Source organism: Penicillium subrubescens (assembly GCF_028828155.1).
Source record: "Penicillium subrubescens strain IBT 31985 chromosome Unknown utg000006l_segment0_segment0, whole genome shotgun sequence".
NCBI classification, from domain to species: Eukaryota; Fungi; Ascomycota; class Eurotiomycetes; order Eurotiales; family Aspergillaceae; genus Penicillium; species Penicillium subrubescens.
The window spans coordinates 50,729-73,377 of NW_026643156.1; the positions used below are offsets into that span (position 1 = coordinate 50,729).

At 46.1% G+C, this 22,649-nt stretch overlaps 5 protein-coding genes across 5 annotated transcripts; 2 read left to right on the plus strand and 3 right to left on the minus strand.

The window, feature by feature from the left end:
• Positions 1–342: 342 nt before the first annotated feature.
• Positions 343–2,395, plus strand: N7473_008578 (Zn(II)2Cys6 transcription factor domain-containing protein; the record flags this gene model as incomplete). Its single annotated transcript, XM_057154518.1, has 8 exons — positions 343–412; positions 466–948; positions 1,145–1,264; positions 1,319–1,807; positions 1,858–1,973; positions 2,016–2,136; positions 2,203–2,290; positions 2,341–2,395. The coding sequence occupies 8 exons, from the start codon at positions 343–345 to the stop codon at positions 2,393–2,395; spliced, it is 1,542 nt and encodes a 513-aa protein (XP_057005648.1).
• Positions 2,396–2,584: 189 nt separating this feature from the next.
• N7473_008579 (NADPH cytochrome P450 oxidoreductase family protein) lies at positions 2,585–4,750 on the minus strand (the record flags this gene model as incomplete). Its single annotated transcript, XM_057154519.1, has 2 exons — positions 2,585–4,456; positions 4,511–4,750. 2 exons carry the CDS (start codon positions 4,748–4,750, stop codon positions 2,585–2,587), a joined length of 2,112 nt encoding a protein of 703 aa, XP_057005649.1.
• A 583-nt stretch (positions 4,751–5,333) lies between these two features.
• Positions 5,334–6,899, plus strand: N7473_008580 (cytochrome P450; the record flags this gene model as incomplete). Its single annotated transcript, XM_057154520.1, has 1 exon — positions 5,334–6,899. One exon carries the CDS (start codon positions 5,334–5,336, stop codon positions 6,897–6,899), a length of 1,566 nt encoding a protein of 521 aa, XP_057005650.1.
• An 815-nt stretch (positions 6,900–7,714) lies between these two features.
• N7473_008581 (uncharacterized protein) lies at positions 7,715–8,354 on the minus strand (the record flags this gene model as incomplete). The annotated part of the gene is made up of 4 exons (XM_057154521.1): positions 7,715–8,012; positions 8,060–8,121; positions 8,148–8,209; positions 8,264–8,354. The coding sequence occupies 4 exons, from the start codon at positions 8,352–8,354 to the stop codon at positions 7,715–7,717; spliced, it is 513 nt and encodes a 170-aa protein (XP_057005651.1).
• A 1,325-nt stretch (positions 8,355–9,679) lies between these two features.
• Positions 9,680–10,102, minus strand: N7473_008582 (uncharacterized protein; the record flags this gene model as incomplete). The annotated part of the gene is made up of 1 exon (XM_057154522.1): positions 9,680–10,102. The coding sequence occupies one exon, from the start codon at positions 10,100–10,102 to the stop codon at positions 9,680–9,682; it is 423 nt and encodes a 140-aa protein (XP_057005652.1).
• Positions 10,103–22,649: the final 12,547 nt, after the last annotated feature.

Below are 22,649 nucleotides of genomic sequence, written 5' to 3' on the forward strand. Positions count from 1 at the left end.
CATTAAAACTTAGTGAACTTATTAATATTAAAATATTACTAATAATAACATCGCAGCGAAACTGTATTTATCTGTTGACAGCGACAGAAGGATCCGCATGGAATTTCCCCGTTTGGCTCGTCACGATCTCGTCACGAAGGGAAAAAGCTTACTGCCACAAACCCCAGTTTCCCCAGATTCCTCGCATTGTGTGTTAGCCCCGCTTTGTGCATAAGTTGCGTCCTACCCACCACCTCGGTTCTTACCCCAACACTCTCGTCAACTCGTCTCGGAGACATATCTCGATGGCTCAAATTCAACTGCGATCAAGAACAGGGTGGTATGCATTCCCCGAGTCTTCCGATGGCCCCCGGCAGCAGTGCTGACAGGTCGAGTCGAACCAGCTATTCGTGTCGTCAACGCCACGTGAAATGTCAGAAGTAGAAGTAGCCTTTGTTTTGGTTACAACCAGCTGAGACTCTCTAGGTGACGAAGAAAAGCCCGTGTGCTGGAAATGTCGCATTGGCGGCAGGAAGTGCGTGCGACCAGGCGACACTGAAGTCCAACGCCCTCGCCCGCAACGAAGAACTGCCACAACTTCCCAGAATGTCTTCCATCCTGTGCCAAACAATATCGCATTATCACCAGTGACCAGCTCGCTTAGCAGTCCGACTACTTCCGGTTCTCGAGGGATATCGATTCGGTCACTTACTACATCTAATCCATCGCCGATCTCTCAGTCTGCTGTACCCGGAGTAACTGTGACCACGGCTGACTCGGATACGGCACCATCCACCGCTAGCGAGGTCTTTGAAGTTCAGACTTTACAGGGCATTCAGCTTCATCTGAACCATAACGACATCCGAGCGGATTCGCCCGACGGTTGTGGCTCCATAGCCCCGTTCACCGTGTCTGCTGAGGAGGAATTCTTGATCCAGCACTACGCTTGTCATCTTGCGAAATGGGCGCGTAAAGCCTGTTGCAGAAAAGGTTTATTGCTCGCTTATTTCGGTTTCGATCTAGGTACGATACTCAGACGCGGATCGACATTTCAGTATTACGGTGACCCATCTGGCACGTTGCTCTCCAATCCTATCCAAGGCTGTCTCGGCTTTAGCAGCACGCCATCTCAGCTGCATAGGAAGTTATAATTCCTCCACCGCAGACGATTACCACAAGCAGTGCATTGAGCTGCTGATTCCCGCTCTGAACGAACCGAATGTTGCCGCCGACGATACGTTGCTGGCTGCGCTGGTCCTTCTGAGACTGTATGAGCACCTTAATGGTATGTCTATCTGAAATTGTCTGCTCCTTTCTAGTATACCTGATTCTTGCATAGTGTCGGACAACGGCAAAGACTACGAACATCATCTCAGTGGAGTATCGGCCCTGGTCACCTCCACGATCCGCAATCCGTGGACTGCATCCGGCTCCGGTCTCAGGTGGGCTTCCTTCTGGTGCTGCTTTCGACAATCCGTCTATCCGGCGTGCCTGCACCGACAACCACTGCAGTTCGACATCTCTGGCTACAAAATAGAAGTGAACTTGTCGACACCTGCGCCGGGAGTGATGGCGACGGTCGAAGAAGAGTCGGAATGGTGCCACTGGATAACGTGGATATTAGCACAAGTCGTGGATTTCTGCTTCAGCATGCCGTCGCGCGACATGACGATGCTGAAGGAAGGGCAAGCCTGGAATTCGTTACTCCAGGCAGTGGAGACGTGGGAAGTCAATAAACCCAAGAGTTTCCTTCCTGTGGCGTACAACGAAAGGAACCCGAACCGAGGGAGATGGTTCCCAGAGATTGCGTTTGGCAGCGAATGGCATGGTATGTACGACGGATTTGCTGATCAGGTCACCACCTAATCTATCGATCAGCAATGGCTACCACGCAGTCCTTGGCCGCGAGGATCCTGTTGGACGTGTATAATCCCCAAACGCGCGGAATCTCCATCGGAGAGTTTGGTTTTATGAGAGCTCGAGAAAACCTAGACGTTCGTCAGAGAAAGATATAATTGAACTAGATTGATGCGTAGGCTAAATTCGCCGTTCCGCAGAGTAAAGTTCTATTGCATGGAAGGACCCTTTGCGGAATCTGTCTTACAAATCCAGCCAACATTGCGGCCATCTTCACCCTCTGTCATACTATCTTTTCTTGTGAGTTCTGTGAGAAAGGACTGAGTAGCTGTCATAAACTGTCTAACTGTGACACCGCGAGTCTAGTCTCCTCCTTTATCAGTGTCGACGAAGAGAGGAAGCTGCTAGTCCAGATTCTGAGAATCGCAGAGAGAGACGAGGGTTGGCCGACGACGTGAGTCGTGTCCCGGGAATGACTACTGAACTATGCTCACGCACTTGCAGATGGATCGTAAATGCGCTGAAAGCCGATTGGAATGTTGACTGGGCGGATGAATGATGGTGAAAAGTATGGTAACTTATAATTGCTCTTTCTATAGTTTGTTTCGAGTCAGTTTGATGTTGTGGGTGTACATACAATTTGGACCCTATCCTCCCGACATCCTGTACATAGACTTCTTCTCTATCTCTCACGAATCAATATATCGTTGCATCCTTCAATTCCATTAAACTTCACTTGCAAATTTGACTAACCCGACCAAACGTCTTCCTGTAGGCGCTTTGCCTTTTTCATGTCTTCCATGACATACCGTTCCGCCTCCTCTTCAGTCCAATTCCGCATTTCCATAACAACTTTCATCAACGCTCGTCGAACCTCTCTGGCCATATCTTCGCTCCCGCAAATATAAACAGCAGCGTCTTTCTCCAACAATCCGGCAATTTTGTCCTTCACCTCTAGTAGCTTTTCTTGGACGTACACTTTCTTTTCGCCGTATCTTGAAAATGCATTGATAACCTCGAATCCGGGCAACGTCGCAACATGGTCTCTCCACTCATTTTCATAGAGGTAGTCTTCCGTTGGAGATCGACACCCGAACAGAAGTAGGCTTCCCCCGACAGGAAGCCCGCGCGCTGCCATCGCCGCTCGTTCTTGAACAAACGCCCGGAACGGGGCTACGCCGGTGCCAGCAGCAATCATGACGATGGGCCGTTGCGGGTTGGCTGGAAGCTTGAAGGTAGATCGCCGAATCCTGACGAGAACCTGGTTATTGATAATGCCGTAATCCGGTCCTTCGTCGAGCGGTTGCTGGCTGTTGCTGTTGTCGCTGCTATTTTGGCTTCGTTTGACTGCAAGCAGATAGTTAGAAGCAACACCGTGGAAGTGAGAACGCTGGAGATGAGCGCCGCAAGACGAGGCGAAGAAGGCTTTTCTTGTAATTGCCAGTGTTATGGCGGGCTGAAATGGGGACACGGATGGTGATGATGCAATCGAGTAGTAACGGGGCTGGAGCTTCCCCAGACACTCGAGAAGAAAGGTAAACGGTAGTTGATTCCAGACCTGGTCGCTAGATGCGAGTTGCATGACATTGGCAAGTGAAAGATGCCCTAAAGATACAGTTCTGTGGAACTTTGTTTTGTCCTTTGCCAGAGCGAGGAGATATTCTCCGGCTGCTGGCGTGGGACTGAACGCAGCCAACTGTCGCAATAAATCTCGAGATACCGGCCCAGATATATCCAGGTAGTGCCGTAAGACCGTTTCCTTTGTCGTTGGAGATGGGAAGACAGTGGAGTAGTTACCTCCTTGAAGTCGAGAATTGATCTCGATAGGTTGCGTGCGCTCCATTTCACCCAGTCCCAACAGACGGCAGAGACCTCGGACATCGGAGACTGAATTGTGCGGCCATACCAGAAGGTGATCTCCCGTCTGGTATTTTATCGAGCGGTTGCTGGAAAGATCGAATTCGAGGTGAAAGCATCTTCGGTCCAGGCCATTGGTAAGGACTCTCGCAGCGACCACTGCCGCCGGGATATTGATATTTGACTGTGCTTCTCTAGCCAGCATCACTTCTGTCTTTGAATCTGCAGCCACGACCTCCAATTCCGGTGAGTACACCATAGGTCTTTTTTCAACGCCAAACATCTCGCCTAAACTCTCAAGCATCGAATTACTCCATTCTAGAAAGTCCTCATCGGTAGCCGCCCCCCTCTTGGACTCGTCCGCTTTGCCTACCGTGCCGACTCGTCTAGCTCCGAGCTCCTGCAACGTCGTGTCAACCAGATCCACGATCTTGTTGTAATGTCTATAATTCCGATTCCCCAATCCAAAGGCTGCATACCTCAGATCAGTCAGAAGTTGCGTATTTCCCGTAGCACGCAGCGCTCTGAGCATGGAACAGAAAGCGACCGAATTATCCGTCGGGTCACCCTCGCCAAACGTCGAGATAACAAACACGATCAGTTTCGAGGAAGGCACCTTGGACAGATGCTCGTGATCATCATCATCCAGATCGGCCATTGCTACACGCAAACCAAGTCGCGCGGTGCATTCTCGCGCGAGACGTGCCGCCAGACGTTCGGCCCGGCCGCTTTGCGAGCCCCAGTAAACCATCACATCCGAATCCTGTCAGATGGTTAGCCTCTGATAACCTCTGTCAGTACGTCATTCCCCACTGACCTTCATCGTCTCGGTAATGTTCCTGCTCTTCTTTGGCAGCATTTTGTATCGACTCCGATCGCGAACCGGAAGGAAAAGCATAGGGTCGGGCTTGGGAGCCCAGAAACCCAATCCGTCGGTGAACCATGCCCAAATCGTTACAAATAGGATCACAGTCAGGATGTCGGGGATTCGGAGAGATTCAAGCAGAATCACTCTACTGGGAAAGGGAAGGCTGCTGGTTCCAGCCTTGAGCTCCATGGCGATCGCGACAGTCGGTGGCTGTTCTTGCTGTGTATGCTGGTGGGGACACAAACATATCTCCTATGTCTTATATATCTGAGCTTCCAATTATCATATCGATCATGTAAGTAGCTGTCAGGATTTGCGTGGAAAGGACCTTTGTCTCGAGACGAACACGTCAGCGGCTAAATTATATATCGGATGACCAATTCGTCTCGGTTCGTCTCGTAGTCGATCGGCACGAAATACCTAGGCACACGCTGCATCACAGGTTAAAGGGCCATAGCGGAGATCTTTTGACTGTCATAATGTCCGGGTCTCTCGGCAAGATCCAAGTAGTTTCAGCGACTGGGTAAAGTGTGGTGGACGCATTAGAACAGCACAGCGACATCGGAAACAGTGTCCAGGACTGTAGATCTCCATCGCCTCGAGGTGATTATACGCACTATTCCGCACCACTGTTTCGCCGGCATGTCGCTTGATCCTACAGATTTGTATTCATAAAGGCCATATATATGCAACCCCCAACGTCTCTCACATTTGTTGCTGACCTTCCTTCATAACACTGCAATTCCAACCCGCCTCGGATCCAACTGCAATCATGCTCAGTTCACCGGTCGTACTAATATCCCAGCTGGCACTTGCCGGCAGCTTCTTCGCTTTTCTGGTATTCCCTATCTACCGGTACCTTGGAGATTCGAAGAAGCTGAGACGATATCCCGGTCCATTCCTCGCAGCTATGACAAACATCTGGATCATGTTCAAGCACTACACAGGAACTAGGACGGACACAGTTCACTCTCTGCATCAAAAACACGGCAAGATTGTTCGTATCGGACCCAACTCCCTCTCTTTCTCGTCCCTGCAAGCAGCCAAAGATATCTATGGCCACGGAACAGCAACCTCCAAGGATAAATTCTACGACTCTCTGGCAGGTATCCACCGCCAACTGTTCGATTCGATTGATAAAGAGGAACATGCAAAGAAAAGAAAGCTCTTTGCCGCCGCCTTTTCTCAAAAATCAGTTGAGGAGAAAGAGCATAACGTGAACGGCGATATCTTGGAACTCGTTCACCAATTCGACCGGCTTTGCACCAACCCGCCCAAGCTTGGACAGAATGTTTTCGACGAGCATGAACTCACCGACGCTCGACGCTGGTTCAATCTGCTCACGTTGGACCTCGCAGCCGATTTCTCATTCGGGATCAAACTGGGCTTCGTTGCACAAGGCGATGACTTGACCACATGTGAAACCATCCGCGGCCATAAGTATCAGGAACATCCTGAAGCAGGCACCTATCCCAACCTCCAGATCATCTCGACCCTGGGATACGCTCGCCCGTCCCTTTTACACATTAACCGCAAACTGTTCGCCTGGCATCGTGGATGGAGAGATGGACAAGTCTTTACCGACTTTACCGTGCATTTGATTCGAAAGCGAATGGCGGCGGAGACGGACGGCGACAAACGCAACGATTTCTTCCAGGCCCTGAACTTCACTCGCGATGGCATGCCCACCGACATGGAACTGGGCGAGCTGATCCAAGAGTGCGCCTTGCTTATGAACGCCGGAAGTGAGACCACAACGTGCGCCCTGCAAAACATCTTTCATCATCTCATTCGCCATCCACGTTGCATGCAGATCTTGTATGAGGAGCTCGAGACCGCTTTTCAAAAGGAAGATGGGACGGTGCCTGCTTATGATAAAATCAAGTTCTTGCCCTACCTTCGGGCTGTGATCGACGAAACGTTGCGTCTTCGCCCAAGTCTGGCGGTTGCTCTACCACGCGTCACCCCCCCAGAAGGCATGAGTATCGACGGCACTCGGGTTCCCGGCAATACGACTGTCAGCGCCCCAGCGTGGACCATCCACCGGGATCCCAAATTGTTCGAGCACCCGCTCGAGTTTCGTCCAGAGCGGTGGTTAGCGGGGAATGGAGAAAAATTGCAGAAGGGCTTTATGCCGTTCAGTTTGGGTGCAAGAGCTTGTGTGGGCCGGAACATGGCTTATATGGAGTTGAGTCTCATTGTTGCGACCCTGGTTCATCGCTACCATTTCGCCCTCCCGAGCCCTCAGTGGGAACCGACCATGTATGAGTCGATGGTGATCAAGTCTGGCCCCATGCCAGTCAAGATCTGGAGACGCGCGAGCACCAGGGCAGAATGAATTCTTCCCTGTCACACAGGCTTTTTGCCAGAATAATTTTCGGGTTCCATGGTGTGTGTAATATTTCCTCTCAACTGACCAGCAGGTTGACGAGAGTCAATGATATTCTATTTATGGTGGACGTAAGCTATCGTGACTCTGGTTTATCTTCCCAATCTACTACCTATCAAGGTATCTAAATGTTTATAATCTCAATACACCGATGAATATATTTCCTCTATGCATGAAATGAGCTTGCTTGCTGGGCGACTGGTCCCTCTGCGACAACTCCAACCGGCACAGTGATGGGCCGATTGTAGAATCCATTGAGGCTGATAATTTGTTGAGTGATTTCTGTCAGGAATGGAGTCTCGCCTCAGACAACCGCTCCCCCGTGCTCTTATCTCCCTGCCTCGCGATTCCTAGATAGCTTCATTCACCACTCCACCTATATCGCCTCGATGGCTTCTTTCTCCCAAACCCTATTTGCCTGACGAATCCATTTACTTGGGTTTGCCTGGCCAGTGTGCTTGCTTCCAAAATTGAACGAGATACTTTCTATCCAGGTTAGCCGATCTCGAATCGGCGGACCGTCTCGTAAAGATTATGGCGTTTCGATTCCGTGACTACGTGATCCTTATTGCGGGTTGCAAACCCCCACGACTACTTCTTGCTTTTTATAAAGCTTTCAACCGTTTAAGCGGCAAGCTGTTGAAGGAGTCTTATTTTTTTTTTTTTTTTTTTTTTTTTTTGGGTGCGGCTTCGACTTGTGATAATGACAGATCCATTCCGACCTCTAGGAACGTATTCTAGAAGTGGCTTCGCTAGGGCATTCGTTAGTTCCATCGCATGAGCGTGATTTGCGACAGTTTGGGGCAAACAAAGGAGTTCATAGTCATCTGCATTATCGAAGACACAAATCCACTTCCCTTCTTCTCGTATCGCAGCCAATTTTGGACTAGTTCGAAAATGTTGGCTTTGGGTTCTCGACGGCCGGGTATCTTAACCTGATCTGCGATGTCCCAGAAGCTTTGCTCGAATCGGGCCTGATTGCTCGCGTGCACCCAAAAAACCCATGTGGCCGGTGATTCAGATCGGATCTGATATGAGTATTCGATGGCGAGTTGTGATTTTCTTCACATTGTGAGTAATCGACCGCGTCCTGGTCCTTTCATACTTACCCGACACCGCCGAGCCCAACTAGAGCTGTCCTCGACCCTGGAACCGAATAGTTCTCGCGTATCTGATCAAGCAGTGTTTTCGAGTGACAAAATCCCGGTCGCGCGCGAATGGTACGGTCGATGAAGGGTCAGGTGGGGTTTCTGGTCGCTCTAGGGTAGGAAGCGGTGGTTAGTCGGTCGGCTCTGCTCGTCGTTCCCTGACACCTGGAGCGGCATGAAATTGCCCGTTGATTGTCCTATAATTGTTTGCAACTTGTGCACCATGGTTGACGCCTAAAAAATTTGTCGATGCCATAATCAAACAGGTGTGCCTCGTTTGAAGTTCATGACAAGAGCCACGGTCTGGCTCTCAGCTGAAGGAGGGACACGTACTTTGTTTCTGGACAAGTGACTCCCAAGCGCTTAGCCAGGAAAATCAAGTGGCTGCGAGTACAGAGTATGGTGGTCCATGAATGGGGTCCGGCAACACCTGTTCCTAGGGGCGGATCGACCCGAGCCGGAGCAGCCCAATCAAGCACAGCCGGCGGCAACAGCCAGACCTATTCAGGTAAACGCGTAGCTTTGATCTCAACATCTCAAGAGGCTATCACCGCTCAACTTTTCTAAATGCATGTCATGGTCCACGCTCACTCGTTGCGATGGTTGGACTGGTGATTAATGTGCCTCGTCTTGTCATCCATCGTTTTTGTGAGGTCCGCACCTTTGAGAGGGGCCTCCAAGCTCCCAGGAACTCCGAAATCTCATGCAATTCCTAATACCCAGCAGGCCCCGGACCTTTCACACCCAGAATCTCTTCACCTGCTCACTGAGGGTGAACAAGGGTAAGCAATGGCGAGTAGACGGGTGCTCTACCGCCCTCCTGTGAGTAATGACTGCTCTCTGCTCTACGTTTTCTCTATCGTGGGGCGACTCACTTTCCCTTTAATACCGCCACCAGCCAGTGAGCGCCCGCAGATATCAGACGCATTTGCTGTACATCATGCTATGACAATATTCGGCGATCTTCGCGGTCGATGTTTCCTATCTCCCACAACAAAACGGTGACGTTGGCACGAGATCAATATTCAGAGCTTCTCAAGAAATTAGAAAACGACCAACCTGTTTGGGACTACAGCCTCGATTAAGTGCGGTATGCTGTCGGTGTTGATGACAATGGCTGCGTGTAGCTGACAAACATAGGTGGAATTATAATCCAAACGCTGGTCTTCTAGAAATTCGCAAGCCCACTCCGGTTCATGACTTTTTTGCCACCTCAGTCGCAGGGGTAGTAATTCTGAGAACCCTAGGAGAGAGTGCTACTTCAATTCAAGACAAGTCGCAAATAATACTCATCTCTGTAGTGTCTTTTTCGGCCGTATCAGGGGTGATGATAGGTCTAGAAATGATAGGAGTCCGGTGTATTGTGCTAGTAGTCCTTTCAGACTTCACGGGCCGTTAAAAACATCTTCTTTGTCTTATTCACTCTTGATGCACTCTTGACACAGATGCACTCTTGACACAGATAAGAATAGAGTGCGTAAGTTAGGCTTCCTGTCTGGAACCAGACCAGATCAACTAGTACCTGACATATCTGCCGCCCTATCCGTAGGCAAACTAGCAAACACGGCTGTCCTGGACTACCTAGGATGGATAGTATTTCAAAACAGCAGAAAACTCGTTTTGATCCTGCCTCTCGAAAGTAATGGAAGCCCTTGTAGCATGCGTCGCGGGGCTGTAACACCCTTCAGGTGCCGCGTGCGAATACTTGCCCCCCCTGTAGAATTCCGGATGCAGCTTCAGTGCCGTATCCTGCTCCCCCAGGTCCCACAGCAAACTACACCATGGTTTGTAATTGTGGATGCCCACGACGGTGGTGAATATTTCGCCGGAGGAGGATTTGAAGCGAAGCATTCCAGAGGTACCGCTGCCTCCCATGAACAGCACATGCTGACCGTCGTTCTCGGTCCAGGTGCATCCATTGGCATAGTACCAGCAGGTTTTTTCGACAACTATGAGGGCGTCCGAGGTGCTGTTCTCGATACGGAGACGGATAGTATAGGACATTGTAGCGCTGCAGGGGTCAGCATACTCCTGAAGAGCTTGGTGGCATACATACAGGATGCTGGTGTGACTATTATGTCAGGACCTGGGATAGCGTAGGAGTGCTGCTGGCTGCAGAGTATATGCTCAAATAGAGAAATAGAGTCTTGTCGAGTCAGGCGGAGGAGACAAGCTCCAATACTCGTGGGATATGGACGCTTTATATAACAAACGGGATCGTGATACGAAGGCTAATGGAGATACCTTCTCTCGGCTATTATTGACGTATAAATCTGTTTGCTAGTCAGATCGCCACCGACAATCCAATCGATGTTAGTGCTTCAGCGGCTTGGGCGCTGTGCTCTAGTGCTTACACCTACGTTAATCTCACGATGAACCATGGAGAAGTGGGTTCGGATATGACCGAGCCATGTGCCAATCTCACCTGCAGGAAATAGATCACTCGGAGCTGAAATGAAATAATGGCGTCGACGCATATACGGGAATGGGAGAACCCCGAGTCCGCGAGGGTGGCGTAAATGGTTAGTGTATACCCGATAGTACGAAGCGCCAGGACATGCCCTCTCCAAAGATGCTACTATCAGATTCAGCTCCAGAAGGGCGACGGAACTTGATGTCAGCATTATCATATAAACTCAAGAGGGAATGGCCGGGTCCGATAGTACGAGGCCTTGCCGTGGCGTTCCCCAGAAGAGAATCCTGCAGCACGGCACTTAAAATGTGGTAGTGGCTGAGGATTCCTGAGCTGAAGATATTAAAGTGGCGTGCTGACAATAAAGTTATTATGCCTGTAATATGCAGTTGATAAATCCCTCTCCAAAGGCTGGTGGGTGCTAGGGCCACTGGAGATACCGTACCTAGCTGAACTGATAAACAGCTCCTCATTGGAGTCGAACCATACGGGTCCCAGGTTCCAACTTTTAGAACTGGAACCGGACTAACTATCCTGCAGGTTCTTCCAAGTTCGCACCTGCGGGACCCTGCAGTACATAATTTTGCCAAGAAATTTCCTATTTTGGGTGCATAAATTGCTGATTTATCTTTTTTTATTAACGTTACTCTGATTTATATATGTTCTGGTCTCGCTACGGCCGTAATTTCTCCAGTGCATAATTAATAAGCAAAATTTACCGGCAGAATTTTGATTACGACCAAGTCCAACCTCGTTGTTGCATTATGCATAGCCTATGCAAGCCAATTCTCCATATTTCAGACATGCACTTTTCGAAATAATCATAAAATCTCTCAAGAGGGTTTATCAAATTCACGTTTACAATAGTCTAAATAACTTATGAGGGCTTGGTTGAAGGCAGGATTAAGAAAATATGTGCTGGCCTGCTTGGGAGGGGGAATGGGGGTGGAATGGAGTGGAAATAATCTCTGGCAAAAGGTAAGGAAGAATAACGATCACATGACCAATGGTCAGGGGTTATCATATGACTCAACGTGAAGGCCTGAGGGGTAAGGCATTAATAGATGGCCCCCAGAGGCGGTCAATCTTATGCATGTTTTAGCACTAACTTTGCTTATTAATTATGCACTGCGGAATGGCCCCTAATTGCTGCCGTAGTCTCGCCCTCTACTAGTCTTCGACGGTAGCTACCCCTATATGAAATTATATAAAATCGTCTCGTAAATCAATTATTTCGGCAATAAATATCACTTTGCCTTGAAATTCTATCTTTATTTTACTCTTCGTGGGTAGGGAGATAGTGTACTGTAGAATTGTAGGGTATAGAAGGGGGAAATGTATATTTTGGGGAGTACTGCGCCCACACCCCCATGATCTATGGCGACACCCCCTTGGCTATGGTGACACCCCTATGCCTGAAAATGCAGGTGGAATTTCATATTAGGTTTAGCGTGAGGCATAAAGTGACACCTTAGGCATTAATTTTCTCAAATCTCACCACTTTCCTGACCGCTTTCCTGACCACCTTCGTAGCCATCAACCGCCTACCAAAACTTACTCACCGCCTACCAAATTAATTTACACCTCGCTCTGTATAAGGAGCTTTCCCCTCTACAATCACCCTCTCAACAACTTTCTCTTCTCTACACCTTTCTCTTCTCTACAGAATCCATCAATTCATCGCTCAATTCATCGCTTAATATAGCAGGCCTAGGCCTAGAGCTGTATTACTTATCTAAGGAGGATATCCCTAGCAGTGCGGCTACCTATAGTGACCCACCCGCCGAGATCTATACCGAAGATCCCCCGGCTACCGAAGGAATCACCTGTATTACCTTACCTCTTCTACCTCTCGATAATTATTACACTTCTATAGAGCAAGCTCTTAAGGCTATCAACGATTTTGCACTTGACCACGGCTATACCGTAGTTAAGCGTAGGAGTAAGATAACTAAGGGCAAAAATAACCCTACGCTTAAGGTATAGCTTAAGTGCGATCGTAGCGGAATCTACAAATTTAGGATCGCTAGTAAAGATCGTAAGTGAAAGACCTCTACTATATTAGTGAACTATCTATTTAGTATTATCCTCCGACGTTAATCTAGACACTAGGTCCTTTCTATTGAAAATAAAGCCTATAACTATAAGCCCTCGCCCCCTACTACCTACCGAGTACAGCGCAGAGCCGAGCTAAATTAGAAGATCGATTAAATTCGTGGCTAGTTTCGCCTTACATATCCTAAACACTAAATTATAATAACTTTATATAATATACAGATAGCAAAACTTATCTTACACTAAAGAATATTAATAACGCACAGCTATAATCGAATTAGGAGTTCCTAGCTAGCCGAACACTAATTTAAGCCTTATTAATAGAGTTTCCGAGGGATAGGAAGTAGGTTTTTCGGTATATATAATTAATTTATAGCTAGGTATTACGCGTTGCCGACTGGTCACTGTGAGTTAGAATGTCAACGGGTTATACTTGCCTGATTCCAACTGCGGATTCCAAGAGTATCTCGCAACCGTACCGATACTATGCAAAGCCTTACGTCGGGTTCGGGTCCTGTTAAGTATCTTGCAGTACGTGCTAGAAGTGCGCGCTAAGTAAGTTAATTACTAAGTGTTACTACTGAGTGAATCCCCTACTTGTAGGTTGGGTTGTCTTAAAGGTGGTCTATAGTTAGGAATAGTGGATAGTATACTAGACTAATTGTTCCCTTAGTCTATGTAATATACCTAATGTCAATATGTGGGTGTGCGATACCCCGCACTGAGCGTGTAGATAAGCAATACACATCGGACCAATCGGATATCCACCACTACACGATACGATGATAAGATATCAACTATCTTATCAAATGGAAAGAACAACGAGTTTCCTAACACTCTCGTATGCCCCCATATTATTTCGGATTCTCATCAGTCTTTTCCTGTGACATTCTGCTATGTACCCAAAGTTATAAATACTGCCTGTTTTCCTAGTTAAATACAACAAGTTTGACACCATTTTCACTCACCAATAGAGCTCAAGGCAATTCTGATTTAACTGTGTTGACCCTCCACTGTTCAACCTGTTCGCTGCCGACCCACCTCTATTGCACTTTCGTCACTCTTCCATAATCGTGGTATTCGATCGACCTGTGTGCGCCTCTAAGCACACCCCAGGGTTTATGCACACGGCGTAAATCCGACAGTTATGAGCCCGATTGCCGCAGCCCTTTGCTAAAGCTTTCGGATATCTCACTTTACCTTCACTTTCACCTTACCTTTCTATCACTTACATCTTACAAGTGATGGATTCAACCGATCTACAAGCCACATGGCTTAAATATCCACTGAAAAGCCACGCACACTGGACCTCCTGGATTACTGCTGTGCAAGACTATGCAGTAGAAAATAGTGTGTGGCAATACACTAATCCTGATCAACCGCCTGCTACGCCGCCGCAGGAACCGATAAAGCCGCAGATATCTGATGTAGCTAGGCAGCCGTCTAATACCTTCACATCTGATGAACCATCACCTACACGCCTGATTGATCTTACACCAAATCAAGTATCTATCTATAGAATCCTTCTTGACGAATACAATTCGTCTAGATCTGATTTTAAGCAATACATACGATCAATTCAGTCTCTTAAGCAAGGTATTCAATCATCTCTCACACCTGAGGGAAGAAAGATAATCAACGGCCTATCACCACGCGACGCAATCATACAGCTACGCGCTACATTCGCCCGATCAGACCAATCGAAGAATCGGCAAATCCTGCGTGATTGGGATGAAATCAAGCGCCAAGCACCACCATCTAAATCCTCTCAACTCACCACATAGGGCCAAAGGTGGATTATTTGCAAATCACAAGGAAGTCAGGCCAATATCTCTCACTTCCAAGACCCTCTCGCTTCAGTCTACGACTTCCTAGAGGCTATTCAACCAAGCGACCAAGGCTTCTACACATTCTGGTGCAATACAATCCTTCAGGGCTTACAGCAGCCTACACTCACTGAATTGGTTAATCTCTTTGTTGAACAATATCGACCAATTGCACCATCTACACACAATAGGCGACAGATTGCACACCAAACCTATCAGGGCAGAAATCCTGATGACGAATCGGAAGAAACACCAACGAAACCAGGCCGAAAAGGTAAGGGCACCTGCCCATGCAAGGGTCCACCAAGCAACGGCTATCACGATTTTGATCAATGCAGCTATATCAACCCGCTAGTCAGGCCAAAGGATTGGAAGCCTAGCAGAAAGGCCCAGCAAGCATTCAAACAACGATGTGAATACTCACTGGGATTTAAGAAGGCCTACCAGCATGCAATCAAAAAGCATCAAAAATCAGATGAACCTGAATCAGACGAAATAGTCGAATCAGACGAATCGCCCGAATCGACTAAAAGAGATGCATTTTCAGCATATATTCCGAGAGAGCAAACCAATGACATCTTCCGAAGCAACGATAGCAAGGCAATGAGCACAATTTGGGTCTCTGCTAAGAAAAACGATATATGGTGCTATGATACTGGAGCATCAATCCATGTCACGAACAATAGAGATCTACTGTCAAACTATAGGCCAGTCGTTTCCTCCGTCATGGTGGGAAATACTGAGACCACAATCCTTGGCTACGGAGAGCTTACTGTCACCCCAACGAAATCTCTTGATGGAAGCACCTTTCCTTTAAAGCATGTCGCATACTGCCCTGGATTCCATATCAACCTTATATCAGCAGAACGTGCTGCAAGCGCTGGAATCTATCATAATGGCAAGAATTCTACTCTAGAAGAGGGTGATGGAACACCAATTTGCCAATTGAATGCGAAATCAGGTATTTATCTGATCAAATGGGATGAAGTGATAGACACAGGGCGCCACACTGCTAATCATGTCTCTCTTCCTTCACCTATCTCTCACTTATCTCTCACTTATGCTACACACAGTCATGTATCTCCCCTTACTGACCAATTTAGCAAAATTGTGCTATCTTCACACACAAAGAAACAACTTGATGGCACGATTGATCAGTGGCACCGAAGATTAGGCCATATTAGCCACGATATCATATCACGCCTACCAGAGCATGCATCAAACGTCACAATCAAAGATATATCTTCGCCTATCAGCCATTGCGAAGCATGCAAACTGGCTAATTCACCACGTCAAGTCTCTCGATTACCAATGCGATATAATCGACCATTCGAATCTCTGCACTGGGACCTTATTCATTTCGAGCAATCGCTCACGAAAACTTCCTACCTATCACATTCGGTCGATCCGGTGACTAAATATCAGCTAGCGCAAGACCTTTCTTCGAAGACTGATTCAACACAATCCCTTTCCGATCAAATCGATTTCGTACGAAACCAATTCAACCTAAGCGTCCTTACAGTACATTCAGATGACGAAAAAGCACTATCCGACTTCTTCAATCAGCAAGCAACCGCTCGCGGAATCAAGCTAGAGACTACTCCGCCCTATCAGCCTGATCAAAATGGCTATGCTAAGCGATATGGTGCATTGATATCAAAGATGGCTAGGCAGATGACGATTGATGCAAACCTACCAAGCTATCTTTGGCCTGAGGCAGCTAAGACGGCTGTTTATATTCAAAATCGCATACCGCACCGCTCAATCAACTAGCAATCGCCACATGAAGCACTTGCAGCCTATCTAGGCGACAATACCCCACATTGGCTACAAGCTAAACCTGACCTTTCGAATATACGAATCTTCGGATGCAAAGCGTACGTGCGCATCAATAAGCTTCCTAGACTAGCTAAGCTAGCGCCACGCGCGGCTATCGGCTATCTAGTAGGCTATGAAGCACACAATATTTGGCGAATTTGGATACCCTCTAATCGTCGAGTGATTCGTGCACGAGACGTGCAATTCAACGAAGACGAATTCTACGATTCCTCATTGCCTAATCAAAGGATTCGCGTCTATGAAGAAGACCTATCACAGCCGATTGATACACTCGATGATGAAGAAACGCTGAAGATCCTTGACGATATCGAACAGACGATACAGCACGATCTAGGGGGTGGAAGCCCTAGTACAACGGCTAATATAGATCCTGCTACACCCTCGCAACCTACTGAAACCTCACTTTCACCTCACATTCAGCTCACTTCCAATTCGAATGAGCTAGACGACGAAATCCTTGGAGACCAACCGCTTACTCCTCCACTTGATCCAAAAGCAGACGAATTCGACCAATCAGACCAATCTGATTCTATCGATAATACTGGCCAATCTAGCCAGATGCAGCCTTTTGTGCTAATTGATAACACTAACTTCGACCCTTCTGGCTACGAACCCCTATCTATACCAAAGCGACAACGATCCGATTCAGATGCTAGCCGAGACCTAGATGAGGTTAAGCGCCCTCACATCAACCTCACTTCACTTACGCAGGCCTTCCTGCTAGACCAAAGCAAACAACCAAAGGTGCTGATTTCATCAATTCCTCCACCACCTTCTGGCTATCATCACCTAGTTAGCCACCCTTTCGAAAGCCAATTTCGTCAAGCTATGCAAATTGAATTCAACAAGCTACTAGATATGCATGCATTTGAACTAATCAATGCAAACCTCATCACACACACACATCAGACAAATTGCAAAGGTTTAGACCAATCAGAGTGCCCTCGCCACCAATTGATCCCAATGAGATGGGTATTTGCCTATAAATCAGATGAATCAGGCTACCTTACACGATTCAAAGCACGCTTATGTGTACGAGGTGACACCCAAATCCCTGACGATCAAGACGCTCGAACTAGCACCCTTGCTGCCAGAACCTTTCGCACACTTATTGCGATTATCACACGATATGACCTTGAAACCTTTCAGATGGATGCAGTCAATGCGTTCTTGAATAGCTCGCTAAAAGAAGAAGTTTACTGCCGATATCCACCTGGATTAGGCAAGAAATCGACGATTCTTCGCCTACACAAAGCAGTATATGGTCTACGAATCGCTGGTAAGAGATGGGAAGATGATATCAAAGAGATGCTTCTCTCACTTGGATTTCAGTCGTGCCCTGATGACCCTGCTCTTTACACTGATAATCGTATGGTTATTATGGTGTTCGTTGACGATTTCCTTGCTGCCTATCATCGAAGTGAGAGCACACACGCTCAGCAAATCAAAGACCTTCTCTCACAACGATTTGAAATGAAAGACTGTGGCGAATTGACCCAATTTATTGGTATTCGAATTGTACGAGACCGATTGAAACGAAAGACCTGGCTTAATCAAGCAGCGTACATTGAAAAGATAGCTGCCCGATTCAACCTGCTAAACAACAACAAGCCTATCAACACACCACTGCCAATTACCCAAAAACTTGATCCAATCTTGTCAGAACTAATAAATCCGAAGCACGTTAAGCTATATCAACAAGAATGTGGATCAACCTTGTTCCCTGCCGTTTGGACCCGGCCGGATACTGCATTCGCCAACCAATTGCTAGCAAAATCGCTTACTCGCTGCAACGAGAAGCACTTGGAAGCGGTTAATCATCTGATTTCCTACCTATATCAGACAAAATACCTTTCCCTCTGTTTCGACAGTGAAATGAGAGCTTCTGTCTTCACTGCCGCTTCAGATGTAAGCTTTGCCGATAATCCTGATCGGAAGAGCTCTGAAGGATTCATCTTCTGCCTATTTGGAGGCCCAATTGAATGGAAATCGCGTAAGCAGAAGACTATCACTACGTCAACAACCGAAGCCGAATTGCTTGCGATTAGCCACGCAGCTAAGCAGCTATATTGGATTAAACGCCTCTTTTCCTTTATCCAATTTGACCCTGACCAATTGGATACAATTCAATGTGACAATAAGCAGACAGTTGACCTGCTTACACGAGAGAAATCCTCTTTCCAAACCAAGCTTCGCCACGTTGATATTCATCAACTTTGGATTCGCCAGGAAGTTCAGGCGAAACGGCTGCGAATTGAATGGATCAAATCAGCCGAAATGCTAGCTGATGGACTCACTAAGCGCTTTTCTGCCGAAAAACATGCCGTCTTCGTTCAACAGCTAGGTATGGAAATCCTCCCTACTCAATAAAAGGACCCTTCCTTCCCTTCCTCCTCTGTTTCATCTCATTCAGCTCTCACTTTGCCATCGAGAGCTGAGGGGGTGTGTCAATATGTGGGTGTGCGATACCCCGCACTGAGCGTGTAGATAAGCAATACACATCGGACCAATCGGATATCCACCACTACACGATACGATGATAAGATATCAACTATCTTATCAAATGGAAAGAACAACGAGTTTCCTAACACTCTCGTATGCCCCCATATTATTTCGGATTCTCATCAGTCTTTTCCTGTGACATTCTGCTATGTACCCAAAGTTATAAATACTGCCTGTTTTCCTAGTTAAATACAACAAGTTTGACACCATTTTCACTCACCAATAGAGCTCAAGGCAATTCTGATTTAACTGTGTTGACCCTCCACTGTTCAACCTGTTCGCTGCCGACCCACCTCTATTGCACTTTCGTCACTCTTCCATAATCGTGGTATTCGATCGACCTGTGTGCGCCTCTAAGCACACCCCAGGGTTTATGCACACGGCGTAAATCCGACACCTAACTATATACCTTAGAGTCACGTATATTAGCGGTTATTTCCTACGTCGCGCTAACCGCCCCATTAGGTAAGTAGGTATTAGTTATAACGGTTAGCCGCAGGCCGTTTCTAGCTCCTGCCTCGAATATCCGCCTTAGAGCCCCTCTAGGTATACCCAAGTATACCGAAACGCACGTGATAACGCTAGTCCCTAGCGTCTGTGGGATAATTGGTCCACAGTTGCCCCTTAAGTAGCTGCGGTCCTGCGCCTCTTTGAGGTCCGTAACACTAGGATTATCGTTACTAATACTTATTAGTTACTAACTTATAAGATCGTACTAAACTTCGTAGCGGATATATACAATTAACTAGAGTTCGAGTATCCCCGAACGATTTTAACGGATAAAGAGGATAGTCTTATTAATATAATTAATACTATTCTCCTTAACGCAGATATAATTATCTATATTTAGTATATTAATATAAATCTTATAAAGAAGGCCCTTCTAATTCTCTGCGACTAGATTACTTCTGCCTGTAGGGATAGTCTTCCGCTCTATTAAACTTCTATAACTAGAACGCTACTAGATACTATATCCCGCTCTCGTTAGGCTAAAAGAGGATCCCTGCTATAGTGTTATCAGACGTATCAGTCTCTAACCGAATAGGCTTTAAGGGATTAAAGTATTAAAGAAGAGGCGCGGACTAAAAGGCGGCGATTAGGTAGCGAAACGCTACCTTTTCGCTAAGAGTTAGGTTAACCTAACCTAGCTTTCACCTATTTTTACTACCTTTTAGTAGGGCCGTAAGAGGTGGTATAATATAAGAGTAACTCTTAATAAACTTATAGAAGAAATTACAAAATTATATGAATACCTAGATATCCCTATATATTTTAGGAATCTCCTACAAAGCGATATCGCTAACCCGGTAAGGGTCTATCGAAACGCCCTTAAGGGATATAACAAAACCTAGGAATTTAACCTAGTCTTAGTAGAATATATACTTACTAGGCTTAGTATATAGGCCTGCTTTCTGTAGCTATTCGAGTACCTAGTAAAGGTAGCTTATATATAAATCCCGGTCTACCGAAAAGATTAAGATATTATTAAGATAAGCTACTGTAAAGGTATTGAGAATATTGTAAAGCGTAATATAGATATAATTCTAGAAGGTTATAGGCGCGTTCGTAAGGCCGAAGGGTATAAGTATATATTTATAGTGCCTATAATAAGTATAGAAGGCTATCTTCTATTTATCGCCTTCCTTAATACAAATTTAGTAATAGGCGTCTTAAATATTAATCTTACTAAAGACCTTAGAGCTAGCGAGTCGGTCTAAGATCTCTGAAATAAGGGGTAAAAGGTAGCGATTCTTTACCGAAACCTTATTAAGTCCTTAATAGTAGATATAGAGGTAGAGGCCTCTATCGGTTTTTAATACAAACAAAATAGGGGCTCTAGCTAGACTTTTAGATTTACAGATTTAGCTATTCTTAAGATTCTCGTCGATATATTTATATAGTTCTATAAGCTCCTTTTGTAATAGAGGGTAGATAGGCCTATATAGGACCTTCGCTCCGGGTATAAGGTTAATAACGTAATCGTATTTATTCGATAAAGGTAGGGTCTTTAAGTTTTAGGATAAGAAGAACTCGTTAAACTTTAATAGTTTAGGGAATAGTCGGTAGAGTTCTAGTATAGTTTCGTTAGTATCGTAGTCGATTAAAAGCTATACTTCCTTAAGTAGTTTAATAATAGTAAAGACGTATATATAGTTTTTAGCTTTCTTAGTAAAGCGTATAGGTAGGAGGATTTCGATAGATAACGTTCTAAACTACTAGAGACTACTTCGCCTAGCGATATAACTATCTAGGTTATGAATTATAGTTATAGAGAGGAGTATAGGGCTTCCTTCTAGCCGGGGGTCTTAATTAATTACTATAATAGGCGAGTAAATTAATACGTTATACCCTAGAATCAGTAGCCTTTAGAGGGACGTTCTATACTCTATAGGTAGGGTTACTTATTTATTAATAGTGTTAATAAGGGGTATAGTTAGTTTCGTTTAGCTAAGCTTATACCTTTTAACAAATTCGAAGCTTATAAGGTCGACCTTAGTATAACTATTAAGGTCGGTATAGGTTTCGAGATTATTTCGGGTAATACTTTTCGCTCCTGTAGTTAAAGTATTAGTTACGTTTCCTGTCCTCTCTAATAGGGTTTAGGTAGTCTTTTGTAGGCGTATTCTTATTAGTCTAAGGCTTCCGGGATCTTTTATTATCTTAGGTTCTCTTAGTTAAATTCCTCTTTCGTAAGGGTTTATCTGTAGTCTCTATATACTTTCGCTTCTAATTCGTTTCTAATCGCTATAAGTCCTAGAAGTAATACGCGATATTAATTATCTCCTCGTAGGTCTCCGGGAGTTTTATAATATAGCGGCGGATATCGTTCTAGAGGTTGTATAGAAGTTTCGCGAAGAAGGAAAGGGCTCTCTCTTTCTTAGCTACCTTTAGGAAGTAGTGTTTTAGGGTATCTAAACAGGCGTAGAACTCTTATAGGTCCTTATCTTTTAGCTAGTAAGCCCTTTCGAGCTAGCCTATTACTTTAGATTAGAGACTAGGTTTCGGTCGGTAATCGGTGCCTTTTCGTTAATATATCGGTACTGTCGGATTTACGCCGTGTGTATAAACCCTAGGGCGTGTGCTTGTAGGCGCACACAGGCCGATCGAATACCACGATTATGGAAGAGAGAAGAAAGTGCAATAGTGGTGGGTCGGCAGCGAACAGGTTGAACAATGGAAGGGCAACACAGTTTAATCAGAATTGCCTTGATCTCTATTCGTGAGTAGAAATGGTGTCAAACTTATGACATTGTCGTCAAACTTGTTCAATTTAACTAGGGAAACGGGCAGTATTTATAACTTTGGGCACATGGCAGAATGTCACAGGAAATGACTGATAAAATCTTATAATAACAGGGGGAATACAAGAGTCTTAGGAAACTTGTTGTTCTTTGCGTCATGACATGATAGTTGATATCTTATCATCGTATTGTGTAGTCGTGCTCTAGGATGTTGATCCGATTGGTCCGATGTGCATTGCTTATCAACACGCTAGTGCGGGATATCGCACATCTATATGTTGACAGATTCTACTAAGATATTCAGGATGTCAAGACTAGATATCAGCTGATGTATATAATTCTAAGATAGCGCCCACGGCACTGCTGGCACAGGAAGCGAGAAGAGGGAGAGAGGGAGACTGAGTCAATTGGTCTATCTAGGACAGGAACACGAAGACGACTAGGGAAGGAAGAAGAAGCAGAAGGGAACAGAACAGGGTCTATAAGGCCCTGAAGCACAAAGGAAAAGAACAAGGCCTGGTCCTGGCAGGAAATCCCCGGCCTGCTTCATGCAGGGCCAAAGAAGACGACAAACCCTGCAAACCCTATCGAGGTCAAAGGGATCGAGTCATCATCACTTTCCCAAACTGTCGAAGACAACAACCCACTTTTACAGGGTGTTTTGCGATATACAT